The sequence below is a fragment of the Scyliorhinus torazame genome, chromosome 4 (genome assembly GCF_047496885.1).
Source record: "Scyliorhinus torazame isolate Kashiwa2021f chromosome 4, sScyTor2.1, whole genome shotgun sequence".
NCBI classification, from domain to species: Eukaryota; Metazoa; Chordata; class Chondrichthyes; order Carcharhiniformes; family Scyliorhinidae; genus Scyliorhinus; species Scyliorhinus torazame.
Window position 1 is genome coordinate 248,258,429 of NC_092710.1, and position 18,401 is coordinate 248,276,829.

At 45.5% G+C, this 18,401-nt stretch overlaps 1 protein-coding gene across 1 annotated transcript in view; it reads right to left on the reverse strand.

The window, feature by feature from the left end:
* faxcb (failed axon connections homolog, metaxin like GST domain containing b) overlaps nucleotides 1-9,856 on the reverse strand; it is a 180,368-nt gene extending 170,512 nt beyond the window's left edge. Inside the window, exons 1-2 of the mRNA XM_072499588.1 lie at nucleotides 9,399-9,856; nucleotides 4,516-4,651 (exon numbers count right to left, since the gene is read on the reverse strand). Of these exons, the coding sequence (XP_072355689.1) occupies nucleotides 4,516-4,651; nucleotides 9,399-9,658 (396 nt within the window). The 5' untranslated portion in view covers nucleotides 9,659-9,856. The remainder of the gene's footprint in view (nucleotides 1-4,515; nucleotides 4,652-9,398) is intronic.
* Nucleotides 9,857-18,401: the final 8,545 nt, after the last annotated feature.

Below are 18,401 nucleotides of genomic sequence, written 5' to 3' on the forward strand. Positions count from 1 at the left end.
TGAGGCTATGCCCCCTAGTTCTAGTTTCACCCGCCAGTGGAAACAACCTCCCTGCTTCTATCCTATCTATTCCCTTCATAATTGTGTATGTTTTTATAAGATCCTCCCACATTCTTCTAAATTCCAATAAGCATAGTCCCATTCTATTTAGTCTCCCCATATAAACTAATCCTCTTAACTTCAGAATAAATCTAGTGAATCTCCTCTGCACACCCTCCAGTGCCAGTACATCCTTTCTCAAGTAAGGAGACCAAAACTGAACACAATACTCCAGGTGTGGCCTCACCAGCACCCAATACAGCTGCAACATAACCCCCGCTTTTAAACTCCATCCCTCTAGCAATGAAGGACAAAATTCCATTTGACTTCCAGTATCCTCTGCACACTTGGCTCTACCACTCATCTTAGTGTCATCTGCAAACTTTGACACATTACACTTGGTCCCCAACTCCAGAACATCTATGTAAATTGTAAACAATTGCGGACCCAACACTGATCCCTGAGGCACACCACTAGTCACTGATCGCCAACCAGAAAAACATCCATTTATTCCCACTCTTTGCTTTCAGTCAGTTAGCCAATCCTCTATCTTATGTAGCAGCCTTTTGTGCGGCACCTTGTCGAATGCCTTCTGAAAATCCAGATATACCACATCCATCGGTTCCCTGTTGTCCACACCGCTCATAATGTCCTTAAAGAAATCCACTAAATTAGTCAAACATGACCTGCCTTTCATGAACCTATGCTACGTCTGCCCACTGGGACAATTTCTATCCAGATGTCTCACTATTTCTTCCTTGATAATAGATTCAAGCATTTTTCGCACTACAGGTTAAGCTAATCGGCCTACAGTTACCGCCTTTTCTCTACCTCCTCTTTTAAACACTGGCGTCAAATTTGCAGTTTTTCAATCTGCCGGAACCGCCCCAGAGTCCAGTGAATTTTGGTAAATTACCACGAGCGCATTTGCTATTTCCCCTGCCACTTCTTTTAGTAACCTGAGAAGCATTCCATCAGGGCCAGGAGACTATATTATTTGTGTCTTGCACTGTGAAGACCGACACAAAATACCTGTTCAATGCCTCGGCCATTTCCTCATTTCCCATTATTAAATCCCCCTTCTCATCCTCTAAAGGACCAATGTTTACCTTAGCTACGCTTTTTCATTTTATATATTTGTAGAAACCTTTGCTCTCTGTTTTTATATTCTGAGCTTGTTTACTCATTATCTATCTTACTTTTCTTTCCAGCTTTTTTCATGGCCAATCCTTTAGTTTCCCATTAATCTTTGCCACTTTGTATGAATTTTCTTGCAATTTGATACCCTCCTTTATTTCCTTAGATATCCATGGTTGATTAGCTCTTTTCCTACAGTCCTTCCTTTTCCCTTTATTTTTACTTTTTCTGAGCACTGTGAAAAATTGCTTTGAAAGTCCTCCACTGTTCCTCAATTGTCCCACCACAAAGTCTTTGCCCCCAATCTACCCTATCCAACTCCTCCCTCATCCCATTGTATGTGGAGATGCCGGCGTTGGACTGGGGTGAGAACAGTAAGAAGTCTTACAACACCAGGTTAAAGTCCAACAGGTTTGTTTCGATGACACTAGCTTTTGGAGCGCTGCTCCTTCCTCAGGTGAATGAAGAGGTTATTTCTTTGTTTATTGCCTGCCCCACCGTGATGTTATTTGGTGACCTGTAGACTACGCCTATCAGAGACCTTTTCTCTTTACTATTTTTAATTTCCACCCAAATGGATTCAATCTTTTTCCCCATAGAACTTATATCATCTCTCACTACCACCCTGATGTCATCCTTAAATATCAGAGCCCTATCAGCCTATTCTCAATCATCAGTAACGCGATGGAAGGGGTCATTCACATTTGGAAGAAAATAGACTTATCAGTGATAGGCAGCATGGTTTTGTGCAGGGCAGGTCATGTCGTACAAACCTAATAGAATTCTTTGAGGAAGTGACAAAGTTAATTGATGAGGGAAGGGCTGTAGATGTCATATACATGGACTCCAGTAAGGCGTTTGATAAAGCTTCCCATGGCAGGTTGATGGAAAAAGTGAAGTCGTATGGGGTGCAGGGTGTACTAGCTAGATGGGTAAAGAACTGGCTGGGCAACAGGAGACAGAGAGTAGTGGTGGAAGGGAGTGTCTCAAAATTGAGAAGGGTGACTAGTGGTGTTCCACAGGGATCCGTGCACGGACAACTGTTGTTTGTGATATACATGAATGATCTGGACGAAGATATAGGTGGTCTGATTAGCAAGTTTGCAGATGATACTAAGATTGGTGGAGTTGCAGATAGCGAGGAAGACTGTCAGAGAATACGGCAAAATATAAATAGATTGGAGAGTTGGGCAGAGAAATGGCAGATGGAGTTCAATCCAGGCAAATGCAAGGTGATGCATTTTGGAAGATCTAATTCAAGAGCGGACTATACGGTCAATGGAAGAGTCCTGGGGAAAATTGATGTACAGAGAGATCTGGGAGTTCAGGTCCATTGTACCCTGAAGGTGGCAATGCAGGTCGATAGAGTGGTCAAGAAGGCATACAGCATGCTTGCCTTCATCGGAAGGGGTATTGAGTACGAGTCGGCAGGTCATGTTACAGTTGTATAGGACTTTGGTTAGGCCACATTTGGAATACTGCGTGCAGTTCTGGTCGCCACATTACCAGAAGGATGTGGATGCTTTAGAGAGGGTGCAGAGGAGGTTCACCAGGATGTTGCCTGCTATGGAGGGTGCTAGCTATGAAGAAAGGTTGAGTAGATTAAGATTGTTTTAGTTGGAAAGACGGAGGTTGAGGGGGGGACCTGATTGAGGTCTACAAAATTATGAGAGATATGGACAGGGTGGATAGCAACAAACTTTTTCCAAGAGTGGGGGTGTCAATTACAAGGGGTCACGATTTCAAGGTGAGAGGGGGAAAGTTTAAGGGAGATGTGCGTGGAAAGTTTTTTACGCAAAGGGTGGTGGGTGTCTGGAATACTTTGCCGGTGGAGGTGGTAGAGGCGGGCACAATAGCATCTTTTAAGATGCATCTGGACAGATATATGAACGGGCGGGGAACAGAGGGAAGTCGATCCTTGGAAAATAGGCGACAGGATTAGATAAAGGATCTGGATCGGCGGCAGGCTGGGAGGGCCAAAGGGCCTTTTCCTGTGCTGTAATTTTCTTTGTTCTTTGTTCTTTGTTCGGCAAGCGTTCACTCCCCCCACTACCAACACATAGTAGCAGCAGTCTGTACCATCCACAAGATGCACTGCAGGAACTTACCAAGATTCCTTAGGCAGCACCTTCTAAACCCACGACCACTACCATCTAGAAGAACAAGAGCAGCAGATACCTGGGAACCCCACCACCTGGAGGTTCCCTTCCCAGTCACTCAGCACCCTGACTTGGAAATATATCATTGTTCCCTCACTGTCACTGGGTCAAAGTCCTGCAACTCCCTCCTCAATAGCACAGTGGGTGTACCTACACCACATGGGCTGCAGCAGTTCAGGAAGACAGCTCACCACCACCTTCTCAAGGGCAGTTATGGAGGGGCAACAAATGCTGGCTGAGCCATGCAGTCCATATCCCTTAAAAAATGATTTTTTAAAAATCAAGACAGTGTCTCCTCCTCAAATTCATTCCTTGCCTCACCTCTGTCTTTCCATCTCAGGTTTTTTAAATCTAGTTACCTGTGCCCTAAACTAATCTTCCGTTTCACTCTTTTCAACCTTAGCAGTATCATGCACAGTGGCCCTTCACTTTGACTTCTCAATGAAAAGGTTAATGGAGCCATTGAAGAGGGTAGGATACCTCGGGCCTCTGGTTTCTATAAGGTTGCTACAAAGGTGGTGTTTTATGGCAGTCAACAAATATATGTGTATTTTTTTACAATGAAGGGTAATTTGACCAACATTGAGTAGCACTCTAGATATCCACTTAACTATAAGTATGCAGAGAATTGTCTTGGCAAGCTGCTCCTAAAAATGGTACCCACACTGTGTAGTGTAACTGGGGTATGAGGTATGAGTCACAAAATACCTGGTACACACCTACGAGCTAGTGTCCATTACTTAAATAAATATTGTAAACATCTATTTATATATTCATACCACTGTGGCTCGGAGCTCACTCTCCTTTAATTTAAAAAATAATGCAGAATAATTCCAGTCAAAAAAGTAAGACTTTCTTTTTAACTGTACACAAATAGGTGGCATTTAAAAAAATAATTGTTCTTGGACATTTCTCACTTCGACTGCTACTTAACATGGTTAAATGCTTTGCTAATATAAAAGCTGTGCCATTACTGCCAACAACAGACTAATGCCAGGTGCTAAGCAACAGAAATCTTAGGTTCAACTCAAAAGACATTGAACACCTCTTCCATCATTATGAAAATCTAATCTGGGAGATTATCAAGAGAAAGATTGTTTTTGTGCTGAGCTTGTAAAGCTCAGGTAAGCAACATACATATTGTGACCAGTAATAACACAGTATCAGAAATGTTAACAACCTGGTACGGCAAGTCCGCCATTCGAAGATACGTTTCCATCTTCAGGCAAAAAGGAGACAGACTAGGTACCTCACACTCGGGTCTTGAGAACTGATGCAGAATAATTGCATCTTTTGAATCAAGTTTTTGCTCCTTTCTGAAAGAGAAAAAAATACTTACTGAAAGAACACTGCTGTTCACACTTTAATACATCTACTGATAAATTATGAATCATTATTGTCTATGACAAAACCTAATCTCTGATGGATGGCGAGGGAAGATCAGCGGTACAAAAGGCTTGAAATCCAGCCTGGTTACTGCCCTTTCTCACTATCCATTACGTGTGTTGGAGGTGCATCTGGCAGCATTATTTTCAGGGCAGATGGAGGATAATCTAGATTAGTGTGAGAAATTAAGAAAAGTTGTCCAGGCAATAAGCACTTTTAAATGTGTTACTTCCAATGGACCAATCTGCTTCTGATAAGGACAGACTTTTTCTCCTGCTTGGGTTACACTGATGGTAATGAGAACATACATCAAAGGACACCCAATACCTTACATAATTTGTATGTGCACACTTGTGAAGAGGTGGGTGGAGGGAACAGTCCCTCCCTTTCAATTATGTCACAGAAGGCCTGGAATAAACTGAAAAGGAAGGTATACCCACCATACTTGCAGCATTCCATGTCTTGGCTTCCAGTGGTACAGGAAGTACCAAAGTTTGAGTGAAAGCCCGAAGACCTTTCAAAAGAACCTACTGTAGAGAACTTCTTATTTTCTGGAAGAGCCAACCTGCTCAACTATAATGGCCCAATAGGAAAGACGTTTAACGAATGACAAATGTAGAATTTCTATACCAATCAGCATTTTGATTATTTGAAAAATTTCATTGTACAGTTCAACATTTATTATATAGCCTATGCAAATATTTTTAAATGATGAATGCTCTAAGAGAATTATTTGAGACCATTGTGTATGATTTCTATATTCTTCTAGCTATTGGATGTTTAGAAAAAACTTTGCTTTGTACAAGGCACAAGATTTGGAAGAGGCTTGTAATTTATAACTCAGTCAAAAATTGGAGCACATATTCATGTGTTTTTATATGGCTTGATGTAAATTTTGTTGATAGCTAAATTCTGTGGTTGTTATCATCCAATCCATTCCCTACTCCAAAAATTGTTCTTCTGTTTTCTATCTTTGTGCTGCCGTACGCAATAGCAATAAGTACACTTCGGAAAGTACTTGATTGGCTGTGAAGTGCTTTTGATGCCCTGAAATTGTGACTGACGCTATATAAATGCAAATTATTTTTGACAATGGTAACAATTATTATCCACACAACAAACATTGTAAATAAAATGCATTTACAATGTTGATCATTAACTGACCTGCATTGTTTTCTGATCCTGCTCCAAACTCAATTCCTTAACCATCAACTCCATCCCTCCCCCAGCAACAGTCATAAAGCCTGTCTGTTTACAAGTTTGATCCCGAGACCAGCTTCTGAACTCATATTCGTACTATCACTAATACCACCTATTTCCACCTGACCACCTGACTTCAGCTCATATGCTGCTGAAACCTCCATTCACGCCTTCATTACCTCTAATCTCAACCATCAAATACAGTCTTGGCTGGTCTCCTATATTCTACCTTCCATAAACTTGAGGAGATCATCTAAAACCCTGCTATTCGTGTCTTAAATTGCAACAGGTCACATTATTACCCCTTTGCTCAATGACCTACGTTGGCTCCCGGTCAAGCAACATCTTGACTTAAAATTCTCCAGGTCCTTGACCGTCCCCACCATATCTCTGTGATCTCCAGCCTCCCAACCCTCCAAGATATTTGCATTCCTCTAATTTTGGCCTCTTATGCATTTCCAATTATAATTGCTCCACCTCCATTGGCGGTTGTGTCTTCAGTTGTCCTGGTCCCAAGCTCGGGAATTCCCTCCCTTCACCTTTCCACCCCACTTTCCTCTTTTAAACACTCATTAAAACCTACTGCCTTGGATCAAGCTTTTGGCCATCTGACCCAATATCTCGTTATGTAGCTCAGTGGCATACATTGTTTTATAAGGTTCCGGTGAAGCACCTGGGAACATTTCATTAAATTAAAGTCACTATATGACTCTAAGTTCTTGGTGTTAATATTGTATAATTACTTCTAAATGGATGATTATTAGCATTTGTTAGAACATAGAATCCCTACAGTGCAGAAAGAGGCCATTCAGCACATTGAGTTTGCACTGACCCTCTGAAAGAGCACTCTACCTAATCTCATTTCCCCACCCCATCCCTATAACTCCGTAACCCCACCTAACATTTGGACACTAAGGGGCAAGTTAGCATGGCCAATCCACCTAACCTGCACATCTTTGGGTGTGGGAGGAAACCGGAGCACCCAGAGGAAACCCACGCAGACATGAGGAGAATGTGCAAACTCTACACAGTCACCCAAGGTTGGAATTGAACTTGGGTCCCTGGCAGCAGTGCTAACCACTGTTCCACCATGCCTCCCTTTAGCATGATTAAATATTGTTGATTTTACAGCAATAAATTAAAAACATGTATAAAGTTAATGAAATAGTATGTATATACCTCCTGATAGAAGTTACATAATTGTAAAATAATTGATTAAAAAGTCTTTCCAAAATACCTGACCTCTAAGGTTCAATTCTGATTCATAAGACTTGAATCAAACATCATTAATAATAATAATAATTGCTTATTGTCACAAGTAGGCTACAATGAAGTTACTGTGAAAAGCCCCTAGTCGCCACATTCTGGAACCTGTTCGGGGATGACTGTCACTAATGAGTCTTTCATGTTCCATTTGCCTTTAAGAAAAAAAGTCTATTTCTATTTTTTGCTGATGATTTAAATTATCACTGCTTCTATTTTGATCAAAGTTTGCAACTTTTAAAATTAAGTTTTTTAAACTGAATTTGGGACACCTAAAATGTAGAGTACTTCCCCAATGCTACTGAATGTATTTTCCTACTCCAGGCTGCTACCCAGAACAACTTACAGCACTGGGAAAGTAAAGCATGTTAAATTACAAAGAACAACCTTTTTTGTAAATGTCAATTATTTTGTGAAATACTTGTGTCACTTTGTCTAGGTAGTACAGGCCACATCTGATTGCCTTTGGTGATGACAGTCCTGCAGTTAGTGTGCCAATAATGTGTTTATGAAGCCTAAGGTACCAAAAAGACCCAACTCCCCCAATGTACAGAAACGTGTAAAAGCATTGGCAGCCTTCTTCTGTAAAGATTAGGGACCCCTGGTTTTTTGGCTAAGATCAAGGGTAGGATCAAGCTTGAGATTGGGTGTAATGCCTGTCCTTGTCAGCTTGGACCTTGAATGTTGCTCTTGTAGGGACCATGAAATGGATTCAATTTGAGTTGGTTTTTGGAGCAAGGAAGGAGATGGATTAAGGGCTTTCCTGTCCACTCTGCTTTGTAACTATGAGAAATGAATAAAATTATTTTTTTTAAAGGGTTTTTTAACATAGACATAGATTAACATAGAATTTACAGTGCAGAAGGCCATTCGGCCCATCGAGTCTGCACCGGCTCTTGGAAAGAGCACCCTACCCAAGGTCAACACCTCCACCCGATCCCCATAACCCAGTAACCCCACCCAACACTGAGGGCAATTTTGGACACCAAGGGCAATTTATCATGGCCAATCCACCTAACCTGCACATCTTTGGACTGTGGGAGGAAACCGGAGCACCCGGAGGAAACCCACGCACACACGGGGAGGATGTGCGGACTCCGCACAAACAGTGACCCAAGCCGGAATCGAACCTGGGACCCTGGAGCTGTGAAGCAATTGTACTATCCACAGAGGCCACATATCATTTTATCTCACCGAGATAAGTGAATCTTTACTGTTTTCATTTCTTTTTGATGCAGATGGAATAATGTCCGCAACAATACATTTTGATTAGATCACAGACGCTTTAACTTATTTATTGTGATTTTGGGGTACATGTTGTTTCCTAGAAATCAAGTCTTATTTACAACTAGTGTTTACAAACAGGCAGGTTAACTTAAGGGCAGTTTATTATTCGGTCTGTGGTGTTTGTCAAAATAGCCAAGTTGTAGCAGGTTAAATACAAACTTTATTCAAGGTTTCCCTTTTTAATAACCTTTCAGGTTTAATAATGCAACTGCATCAGATGTGAACAGATGATCCTGAGTATCACACCGTATTATGTAAACTGTTAATCCGTGAGTTTATGAGAATTCTCCAGATCTGCAAAGAAAGTAGGTGAATGAACATATAACTGAGTTTGCGTGCATATGATATACATCGAGAGCAGTGACAAATTACAGGTATACACCCAATGCACGCACATATATTAGATTATGCCTGTAGTTAAATTATTGGGTTATGAAATCTTGAAAAAAGATTAAATCTGCTAGTTCTTAAACTCTGAGACTTAAAGCTGGATCAAATCAACGGAGCCCGTTAATACAGTAAAATGCATTAGGAAATGTCCAATTACACAAGGGATTTTAAAAACATTCTGTGCTGATGATTCAAAAACACAACTAAATCGTATTAATACATTCAATTTTGGCATTTAAGGAATGCCTACATTAATAAAATTAGGCGTGCTCCCGAGCCTGACTAGATTTATATCAATTTATATTGTGGCCTAGTTTCAATCTGAAACCAATCTTAACTAACAAAATATACGTTCCCGTGGATTGGTTTTATTCCCTACATTTTGCAATGAATTTTCGGTTTAAAGGATTTGCGATTCGCTCTGCACAAACCCGTTCTCCTGACTCACGGGCAATGCCAACTGTCCATGCCAGTTCGCTGCCCTGGTGCCCTGTCTATGCTGTAAGCATCAAAAAGAATAGACGGTGAGCTTGTTACCTGATTGCTAGCAATTCATGGAAGAGATATGCAGCAGCTGCCAGCAAGGCTCCCCCGGTCAGACACAGCGTTTTCTTCCACCATGATTCTGCTCCTAGCCCTGACATGATGTTACAGTAATCCTGCAAAGGAAAGGTGATTATGTATCCATAAAAGGAGTACTGCTCGTCAGAACCGCACAGTCCCAGGGAAAAGCTTTGATTCCTGCTCAGATCAACCACGCATGATCTGGACGATGCAAAACCAACACCCCAGTACATGCTTCGATGTTCCGCTGGATCGTCCCCGAGTGACTGCCCTTCTTAAATGTGAAACTATTGCAGATGATCGGGGAATTGTAATGATGTCATGCCGGTATATGTTGCCGGAGAGGCAAGCGTGCGATGCCGCTTATGCATCTGTGCAAAACACGTAACATATTGTTCCTGCTCCGGCTGCCTGGCTTTGTCTTTCCTGGTTTTTTCCCCAGCTCTTCAGTGATGTCATTGCATGACACATTAATTCTCTGAAGACATAAATTGCATTAACACCTAAATCATATCCTCACATCAACCTGAAAATTCCAACCCTCCAACAGTGCAGCCTGCACATTTACGATACAATAGCTTCTTAATGCCATATTTATTGACCTTTGTCCAACTTCAGCTGATGTTGAGTGCATGAGCTCCTTTCAGGGAATCTGGGTGCCGCCGGCCTGGCCAGCAAGTATTGCCCATCCCGAATGGCCCCTTGACAAGATGGCAGTGAGCGCCGTCTTGAACTATTGCAGCCAGTCTGGCGTAAATACAGTGATGTGACAAATGGAGTTCCAGGATTTTCACCCAGCGACGGTAAGGGAGCCGCGATATATTTTCACGCCAGAATGGCGTGTGTCTTGGGGGGAAACTTGCAGGTAGTGGCGTTCCCATCCATCTGCTGCCATACGAAACGGGAACCGGAGTAGGCCATTCGGCCCCTAGAGCCTGCTCCATCATTCAATAAGATTATCGCTGATCCGACATTCCTGACCTTTCCCCATGACACTTGATTCCCTTACTGATCAAGAATGTATCTGTCTCAACCGTGATTATACACAAGGACTCTGCCCCCACATCTCTCTGTGACAAGTTCCAAAGACTCACAACCCTCTGAGAGAAGAAATTCCTCCTCAAATCAGTTTTAAATGATGTGGAAATGCCGGCGTTGGACTGGGGTGAGCACAGTACGAAGTCTTACAACACCAGGTTAAAGTCCAACAGGTTTGTTTCAAATCACTAGCTTTCGGAGCACTGCTCCTTTCTCAGGTGAATGAAGAGGTGGGTTCCAGGAACATATATATAGACAAAGTCAAAGATGCAAGACGATACTTCGAATGCGAGCATTTGCAGGTAATAAGTCTTTGCAGATTCAGAGAGAGGGGTAATCCCAGGTTAAAGAGGTGTGAATTGTCACAAGCCAGGACAGTTGGTAGGATTTCACAAGCCCAGGCCAGATGGTGGGTGGTGAATGTAATGCGACATGAATCCCAGGTCCCGGTTGAGGCCGCACTCATCTGTGCGGAACCTGGCTATAAGTTTCTGCTCAGCGATTCTGCGTTGTCGCGCGTCCTGAAGTCGGCCTTGGAAAACGCTTACCCGAAAATCAAAGGCTGAATGACCTTGGCTGCAAGTGTTCCCCGACTGGAAGGGAACATTCCTGCCTGGTGATTGTCGCGCGATGTCAGTTCATTTGTTGTCGCAGCGTCGGCATGGTCTCGCCAATGTACCAAGCTTCGGGACATCCTTTCCTGCAGCATATGAGGTAGACAACGTTGGCCGAGTCGCACGAGTATGTACCGCGTACTTGGTGGGTGGTGTTCTCACGTGTAATGGTGGTCCCCATGTTGATGATCTGGCACGTCTTGCAGAGATTGCCATGCAGGGTTGTGCCGTGTCGTGGTCGCTGTTCTGAAGGCTGAGTAGTTTGCTGCAAACAATGGTTTGTTTGAGGTTGCGCGGTTGTTTGAAGGCAAGTAGTTGGGGTGTGGGGATGGCCTTGGCAAGATGTTCATCTTCATCGATGACGTGTTGAAGGCTGCGAAGAAGATGTCGTAGTTTCTCCGCTCCGGGGAAGTACTGGACGATGAAGGGTACTCTGTCGGTTGTGTCCCGTGTTTGTCTTCTGAGGATGCCGGTGTGGTTTTTCGTTGTAGCGCGTTGGAACTGTCGATCGATGTGTCGGGCGCCATATTCCGTTCATACGAGGGCATCTTTCAACGTCTGTAGATGTCTGTTACGCTCCTCCTCGTCTGAGCAGATCCTGTGTATACGGAGGGCTTGTCCATCAGGGATGGCTTCTTTAATGTGTTTAGGGTGGAAGCTGGAGAAGTGGAGCATCGTGAGGTTATACATGGGCTTGCGGTCAAGCGAAGTGCTGAGGTGACTGTCCTTGATGGAGATGAGTGTGTCCAAGAATGCAACCGGTTTTGGAGAGTCTGCTGGTGGGATGGAACTTATTGATGTCATCATGTAGTCGTTTCAGTGATTCTTCGCCGTGGGTCCAAAGGAAAAAAATGTCATCGATGTATCTGGCGTATAACGTCGGTTGAAGGTCCTCTGCAGTGTGGAGGGCTTGTTCAAACTTTTGCATGAAGATGTTGGCACATTGAGGTGCGAATTTGGTCCCCATTGCTGTTCCGTGTGTCTGGATGAAGAACTTGTTGTTGAAGGTGAAGACGTTGTGATCCAAAATAAAGCAGATGAGTTGCAGAATTGCGTCTGGAGATTGGCAGTTGTCGGTGTTGAGTACTGAGGCTATTGCAGCAATGCCGTCGTCATGGTGGATGCTGGTGTAGAGTGCCGCGACGTCCATTGTGACGAGGAATGTTCCTGGTTGAACTGGTCCATGGTTGCTGAGTTTCTGTAGGAAGTCCGTCGTGTCGCGACAGAAGCTGGGTGTACCTTGTACGATGGGTTTCAAGATGCCCTCGATGTAGCCAGAGAGGTTCTCACACAGGGTCCCATTGCCTGATACGATAGGACGGCCTGATGTATTGGCCTTGTGTATTTCCGGGAGGCAGTAGAGATCTCCAACGCGGTGTACTGCGGTTTTAAATTGGCACCCCTTTATTCTGAGACTATGCCCTCTGGTCCTAGACTCTCGCGTAAGGGAAACATCCTCTGAGCATTTACCCTGTCAAACCCCTTAAGAATCCTATATATTGTCTGGGTGAGAAGGGCCTGTGTGTTGGTTATCTCTATGTGTGTATGTGGGGGGGCTCTAGCAGGGGCCACCTCGCTAGCAAATGTAAGTTGGCTGGTGAACGGGAGTGAGGTGGGAGAGGGGCCGCAGTCATTGGTACCTGTATGGATAGGTTTTGATGGGCCTGGGAGGTGTGAATGGGGGTGGGGGGGGGGGGGGGGGGAGATGGGGATGATACTGGGACAGGTTGTTTTGAGTGGAAGTGTCTGCGGGTTTCTGAGAAGAGGGGGAAGGGATAAGTGGCTGATGGTGACAAGGGGTGGGGCTGGGTCCTACCTGTTGGGCGGGGCCAGGAGAAGCAGTTACGACTGATAGGAGGGGTGAGAGACCACAGGTCTGGGTGGTAATGTGAAAAGTGCGAGGGCTTGGGGGACCGGTGAAGCGAGCGAGAGTCTTCTCACATTTGAAGAGCTTGAGAGCTGACGTGGTGCTGTTGCAGGAGACCCACCTGAAGGTGAAGGACCAGGTGAGGCTTCGGAAGGGCTGGGTGAGTGAGGTGTTGCACTCAGACTTTGACAGTAGGGCCCAGAGGATAGCGATACTGGTGGGTAAGGTTCCAGATGGAGAAGGAGGTGGCTGGCCAGATGGGGCAGGTATGTGATAGTAGCTGGTGCTTTGGAGGGGAGATTGGTGGTACTCGTTAGTGTTTATGCCCAGAATTGAGATGACATAGGATTTATGAAGAAGACGTTGGCTGCCATACCGAATTTGGATACACACCAGTTAATGAAAATGAAATGAAAAAAAATGAAATGAAAATCGCTTAGTGTCACAAGTAGGCTTCAAATGAAGTTACTGTGAAAAGCCCCTAGTTGCCACATTCCGGCGCCTGTTCGGGGAGGCTGTTCGGGGAATCGAACCTTGCTGCTGGCCTGCCTTGGTCTGCTTTCAAAGCCAGCGATTTAGCCCTGTGCTAAGCAGCCCTGTACTAATGCTGGGGGTGGGGGGGACTTGGATACAGTGCTGAATCCGAAGATGGATAGGTCCAACCCTGGTCGCTGACCCTCCTAGGTGGGAACAAAGGTATTGGCTGCGTTTATGAGGGAGATGTAAGGGACGGATCCGAGGAGGTTTTTGCACCTGCAGGATAGGGAGTATTCATTCTTTTCACCAGTGCACAATGTGTATTCTAGGATTAACTTTTTGTCATGGTGAAGGCGCCGTTGGCCGCGGTGGTGGGAAAGGCAAAGTATTTGCCGATTGTTATCTCGGACCATGCTACACATTGGGTGGATGTGGTCCTGAAGAAGGGACCGGCACAGAGGCCTGCGTGGAGGTTGGACATGAGGATGTTGGCGGATTCAAATTCTTTCATAAAATTGGGAAAGGTGATTGAGTACTACATAGGGTATAATAGGAATGGGGAGGTGTTACCGTAAGTGGTGTGGGGAGCATTAAAAGCAGTAATGAGAGGCAAGGTTATCTCGTTTTAAGGCTCAGATGGACAGAGAGGCACGAGAGGAGCGGCAGCGGTTGGTAGAGGAAATTTTGGAGGTGGTTGGAATGTATGCGGAGGATCGGATCCCGTATCATCTGGCGAGGAGGAAGGAGTTACAGGCGAGGTTTGACCTTCTGTCCACGGGAAAGGCAGTTCGGTAGTTGAGGTGGACAAGGGGGGCCATGTACAAGTATGGAGAGCAGGCAGCAGCTTGTTGGCAGGCCAGCTCCCCTGGCAGCAGCAAAAGAGATGTTTTGGGTTCGGGACGGGTCAAGGGAGTCGGTGGTGGCACCAGAGTGGTGAACACGGCATTTGAAGAGTTCTACAAGAATTTGTATAACAAAGAACAAAGAACAAAGAAATGTACAGCACAGGAACAGGCCCTTCGGCCCTCCAAGCCCGTGCCGACCATGCTGCCCGACTAAACTACAATCTTCTACACTTCCTGGGTCCGTATCCCTCTATTCCCATCCTATTCATGTATTTGTCAAGATGCCCCTTAAATGTCACTATCGTGACATAAGTCAGAGCCTCTGGAGAATGTCAGATATGAGGACGTTTCTGGGGCGGTTTGAGTGTCCCGAAGTAGGAGAGGGCAGGGTTGGAGGAGCCAGTGAGAGTGGAAGAAATGCGGGTGGCGATGGGGAAGATGTAGGTGGGTAAGGCGTTGGGGTAAGGCAGTTTCCCGGTCACGTTTTATAAAAAGTTTCGGGGTAAGCTGGTGCCGCTGCTGGTGGAGATGTTTGAAGAGGCGGTGACTAAGGGGGCACTGCCAGAGACAGTGGGACAGGCATCCATTTTATTGTTGCTTAAAAAAGACAAGGACCCGATGGAGTGTGGGTCGTGTAGGCCAATATCTGTTGAATGTGGATGTCAAGTTTTTGGTGAAGGTGCTGGTTGGAGGAGTGCCTCCCAAAGGTGATTGAAGAGGACCAGACGGGTTTCGTAAAGGGCAGACAGTTGTCGTCAAATGTGTGGCCTTGTTGAATGTGGTGCTTTCTCTGGCAGAGGGGAGGGAGTTGGAGATGGTGGTGGTGCTGGATGCGGAAAAGGCATTTGGCCGTGTGGAGTGGAGTTATTTGTTTGCGGTGTTGGAGAGGCTTGGGATTGGTCCCTGGTTTGTGACGTGGGTGAATTTGTTGTATAAGGATCGGATGGCGAGTGTACGCACAAATTAGATGAATTCAAGGTAATTTCCGTTGCATAGGGGAACGAGGCAGGGGTGCCCCATGTTCCCACTTCTGTTTGCGCTGGCAATAAGGCCCTTGGCCAGAACGCTGAGGTGCTCGCATAAATGGAGGGGGATAGTGATAGTGTGGGGGGGGGGGGGGGGGGGGTGGAGCATAGGGTGTTCCTGTATGCTGATGACCTGTTGCTGCATATCTCCAACCCAGACTCTTCAGTGGAGGATATAATGGTACTGCTTAGGAGATTTGGGGCTTTTACAGGCTTCATAGTTAAATTTGGGAATAGTGAGTGCTTTGTTGTGTCTTCTCCAGGGGCGGAGGTCAGGGCAGGGTGTTGTCATTTCAGGTGGCAACAACCCACTTTGGATATGTGCAAAGGCAGGTGGCTCCAGATTGGGCTCGGCTCTGTAAGCTGAATTTCACGAGTGTTGTGGGCAGGTTAAAGGTGGATTTACTGAGGTGGGATAGCCTTCCCCTATCATTGGCAGGCCAGGTGCCGGTGGTTAAGATGAATATCTTGCAACAGTTTGAATTTTTATTTCAGTGCCTAACGGTCTTTTTGCCGAAAGCGTTTTTTATGTGGGTGGAGAGGTTGGTCTTATTGTTTGTGTGGGCAGGGAAGGTGACAAGGATTAGGAGGATGGTACTTCAGAGGGAGCGAGAGTTGGGGCGTGGCCCTTCCAAACCTGTTGTACCATTATTGGGCAGCGAACGCTGAGAAGGTGTGGGGTTGGAGTAGGGAGATGGAGGCTTTGTGTGTGAGGATGGAGGCAGGCTCTTGTAAGGGGTTGGGGTTGCGGATGCTGGCAATGGTGCCACTCCCGTTTGCCTCAGAGAAGGACTTGGGGAGTCCCGTGGTGGTGACCATGCTGAAAATATGGAGGCAATTTTGGCAGCACTTTAAGTTGGGGGCAGGGTGGAAGTTGAAGCCAATCCGAGGGAACCATGGGTTTGAGCCAGCGAGGATGGATGCTTGGTTTTGTGGGAGGGGTGATGGAAATAAAGGACATATTTTTAGAAGGGCAGTATTCAAGTTTTGCAGAGTTGGGTGAGGAGTTCTGGATCCCATGAGTGGAGGTTTTCGGGTATATGCAGGTGCGGGATTTCATGAAAAAGGTTTTTCCGGTGGTTCCGTCCTCCTGGGTGCTGGAGGGGGTGTTGTCAGTGATGGGGTTGGAGGGGGGAGTCGTCCCAGTGATCTATGGGAGAATCTTGGAGGAGGATAGAGTGTCTCTGGAGAGGGTTAAGGCCAAGTGGGATGAGTTGGGGATGGCCCTGGAGGAGGGGTTGTGGTGTGAGGTGCTGCAGAGGTTGAATGCCTCAAACTTGTGCACGAGGCTGGGATTGATGCAGCTAAAGGTAGTACATAGAGTTCACCGGATGAAGATGAAGATGAGCCTGTTGTATGAGTGGGTGGAGGATATTTGTGAGCCGATTGGGAGGGGCCCAGCCAATCAAGTACATATGTTTTGGTCCTGCCTGAAGTTAGAGAAATTTGGAGGTCGTTCCTCAGTATCATGTCAGCGATCTTGCACGTGGATTTAGAGCCCAGTCCCATGGGGGTCATATTCGGGATGTCGGACTTGCCGGAGTTGCAGATGGGAGCGGGGACAGATGTTTTAGCCTTCGCGTCTTTGATTGCTCGCACGCGGGTCCTGTTGGGGTGCAGGTCAGACTCTTTGCCTTGTGCCTCGGTGTGGCTTGGGGGGTTTAATGAAGTTCTTGTATTTGGAAAAGGTGAAATTTGCTTTGAGAGGGGAGGAGTGAGGGGTTCCATAAGAGTTCGGGCGTGTTTATGCAACATTTCAAGGAGCTGGTTACTGTCAACTGCTAGGCGGGAGGGGAGTGGAGGGGGCGAGGGGGAAAGTGGGTTAGGGTGTTGAGAGGGGTGTTTGGGGTTTTGTGTTGGTTTTACTTTGTAATGTTAGGCATTTTGACGGTTAAAATGTAAAAAAATGTAATTAAAATACTTTAAAAAAAAGAATCCTATATGTTTCAATTAGATCATTTCTCATTCTTCTGAATTCCAATCAGTAGAATCCCAACCTATTTAACCTTTGCTCATAAGACAATCGCTCCATACCCGGGGATCATCCCAGTGAAATGTCTCTGAACCGCCTCCAATGAAATATTTCCTTAAATAAGGGGACCAATCTGCTCACATTACTCCAGATGTGGTCTCACCAGTACTTTGTACAGTTGCGGCAAGATTTCCCTAGTTTTGTATTCCAACCACCTCGAATTAAGGACCAACATTCAATTAGCCTTCCTGATTACCTGCTGCACCTATGTGCTAGCTTTGTGTTTCGTGCACAAGTACACCCAAGTCCCTGGGTGTTGCAGCTATCATGCGGCATGGTAGCATAGTGGTTAGCACAACTGCTTCACAGCTCCAGGGTCCCAGGTTTAATTCCCGGCTGGATCACTGTCTGTGTGGAGTCTGCACGTTCTCCCCGTGTCTGCGTGGGTTTCCTCCGGGTGTTCCGGTTTCCTCCCACAGTCCACAGATGTGCAGGTTAGGTGGATTGGCCATGCTAAATTGCCCTTAGTGTCCAAAAAGGTTAAGTGAGGTTGCTGGGTTCCGGGGATAGGGTAGATACGTGGGCTTGAGTAGGGTGCTCTTTGTATGGGCCGGTGCAGACTCGATGGGCCAAATGGCCTCCTTCTGCACTGTAAATTCTATGATGATCTGCAATATTTCTCCATTTAAATAATACTGTTCTTTTGTTCACATTTTCCCACATTACACTCCACGTGCCAACTTTTTGCCCACTTACTTAATCTAGCAATATCTCTTTGCAAACTTGCCCTTCCAACTATTTTTGTGTTGTCTGTAAATTTGGCTAGTGCATTCGCTTTCTTCTCCCAAGTCATTGTAAATAGGTACCAGCACTGATCGCTGTGGAACTCCACTGGTTATAGGCCACTGAAAAAGAACCCCTTACTCCCACTGATTCCTGCCCATCAGCCAATTCTCTATCCATGCCAATATACGACCTCCAACACCATGGGCTCTTATCCTATGACTTAACCTTTTGCCCTTGTTCTAGGTGGGTCATGGGTTTGGAAGGTGCTATTGAAGGAGCCTTGGAGAGTTGCTGATACTGCGGGAGTGAATGTTGAAGCTGATGGATGGGATTCCAATCAAGTGGGCTGCTT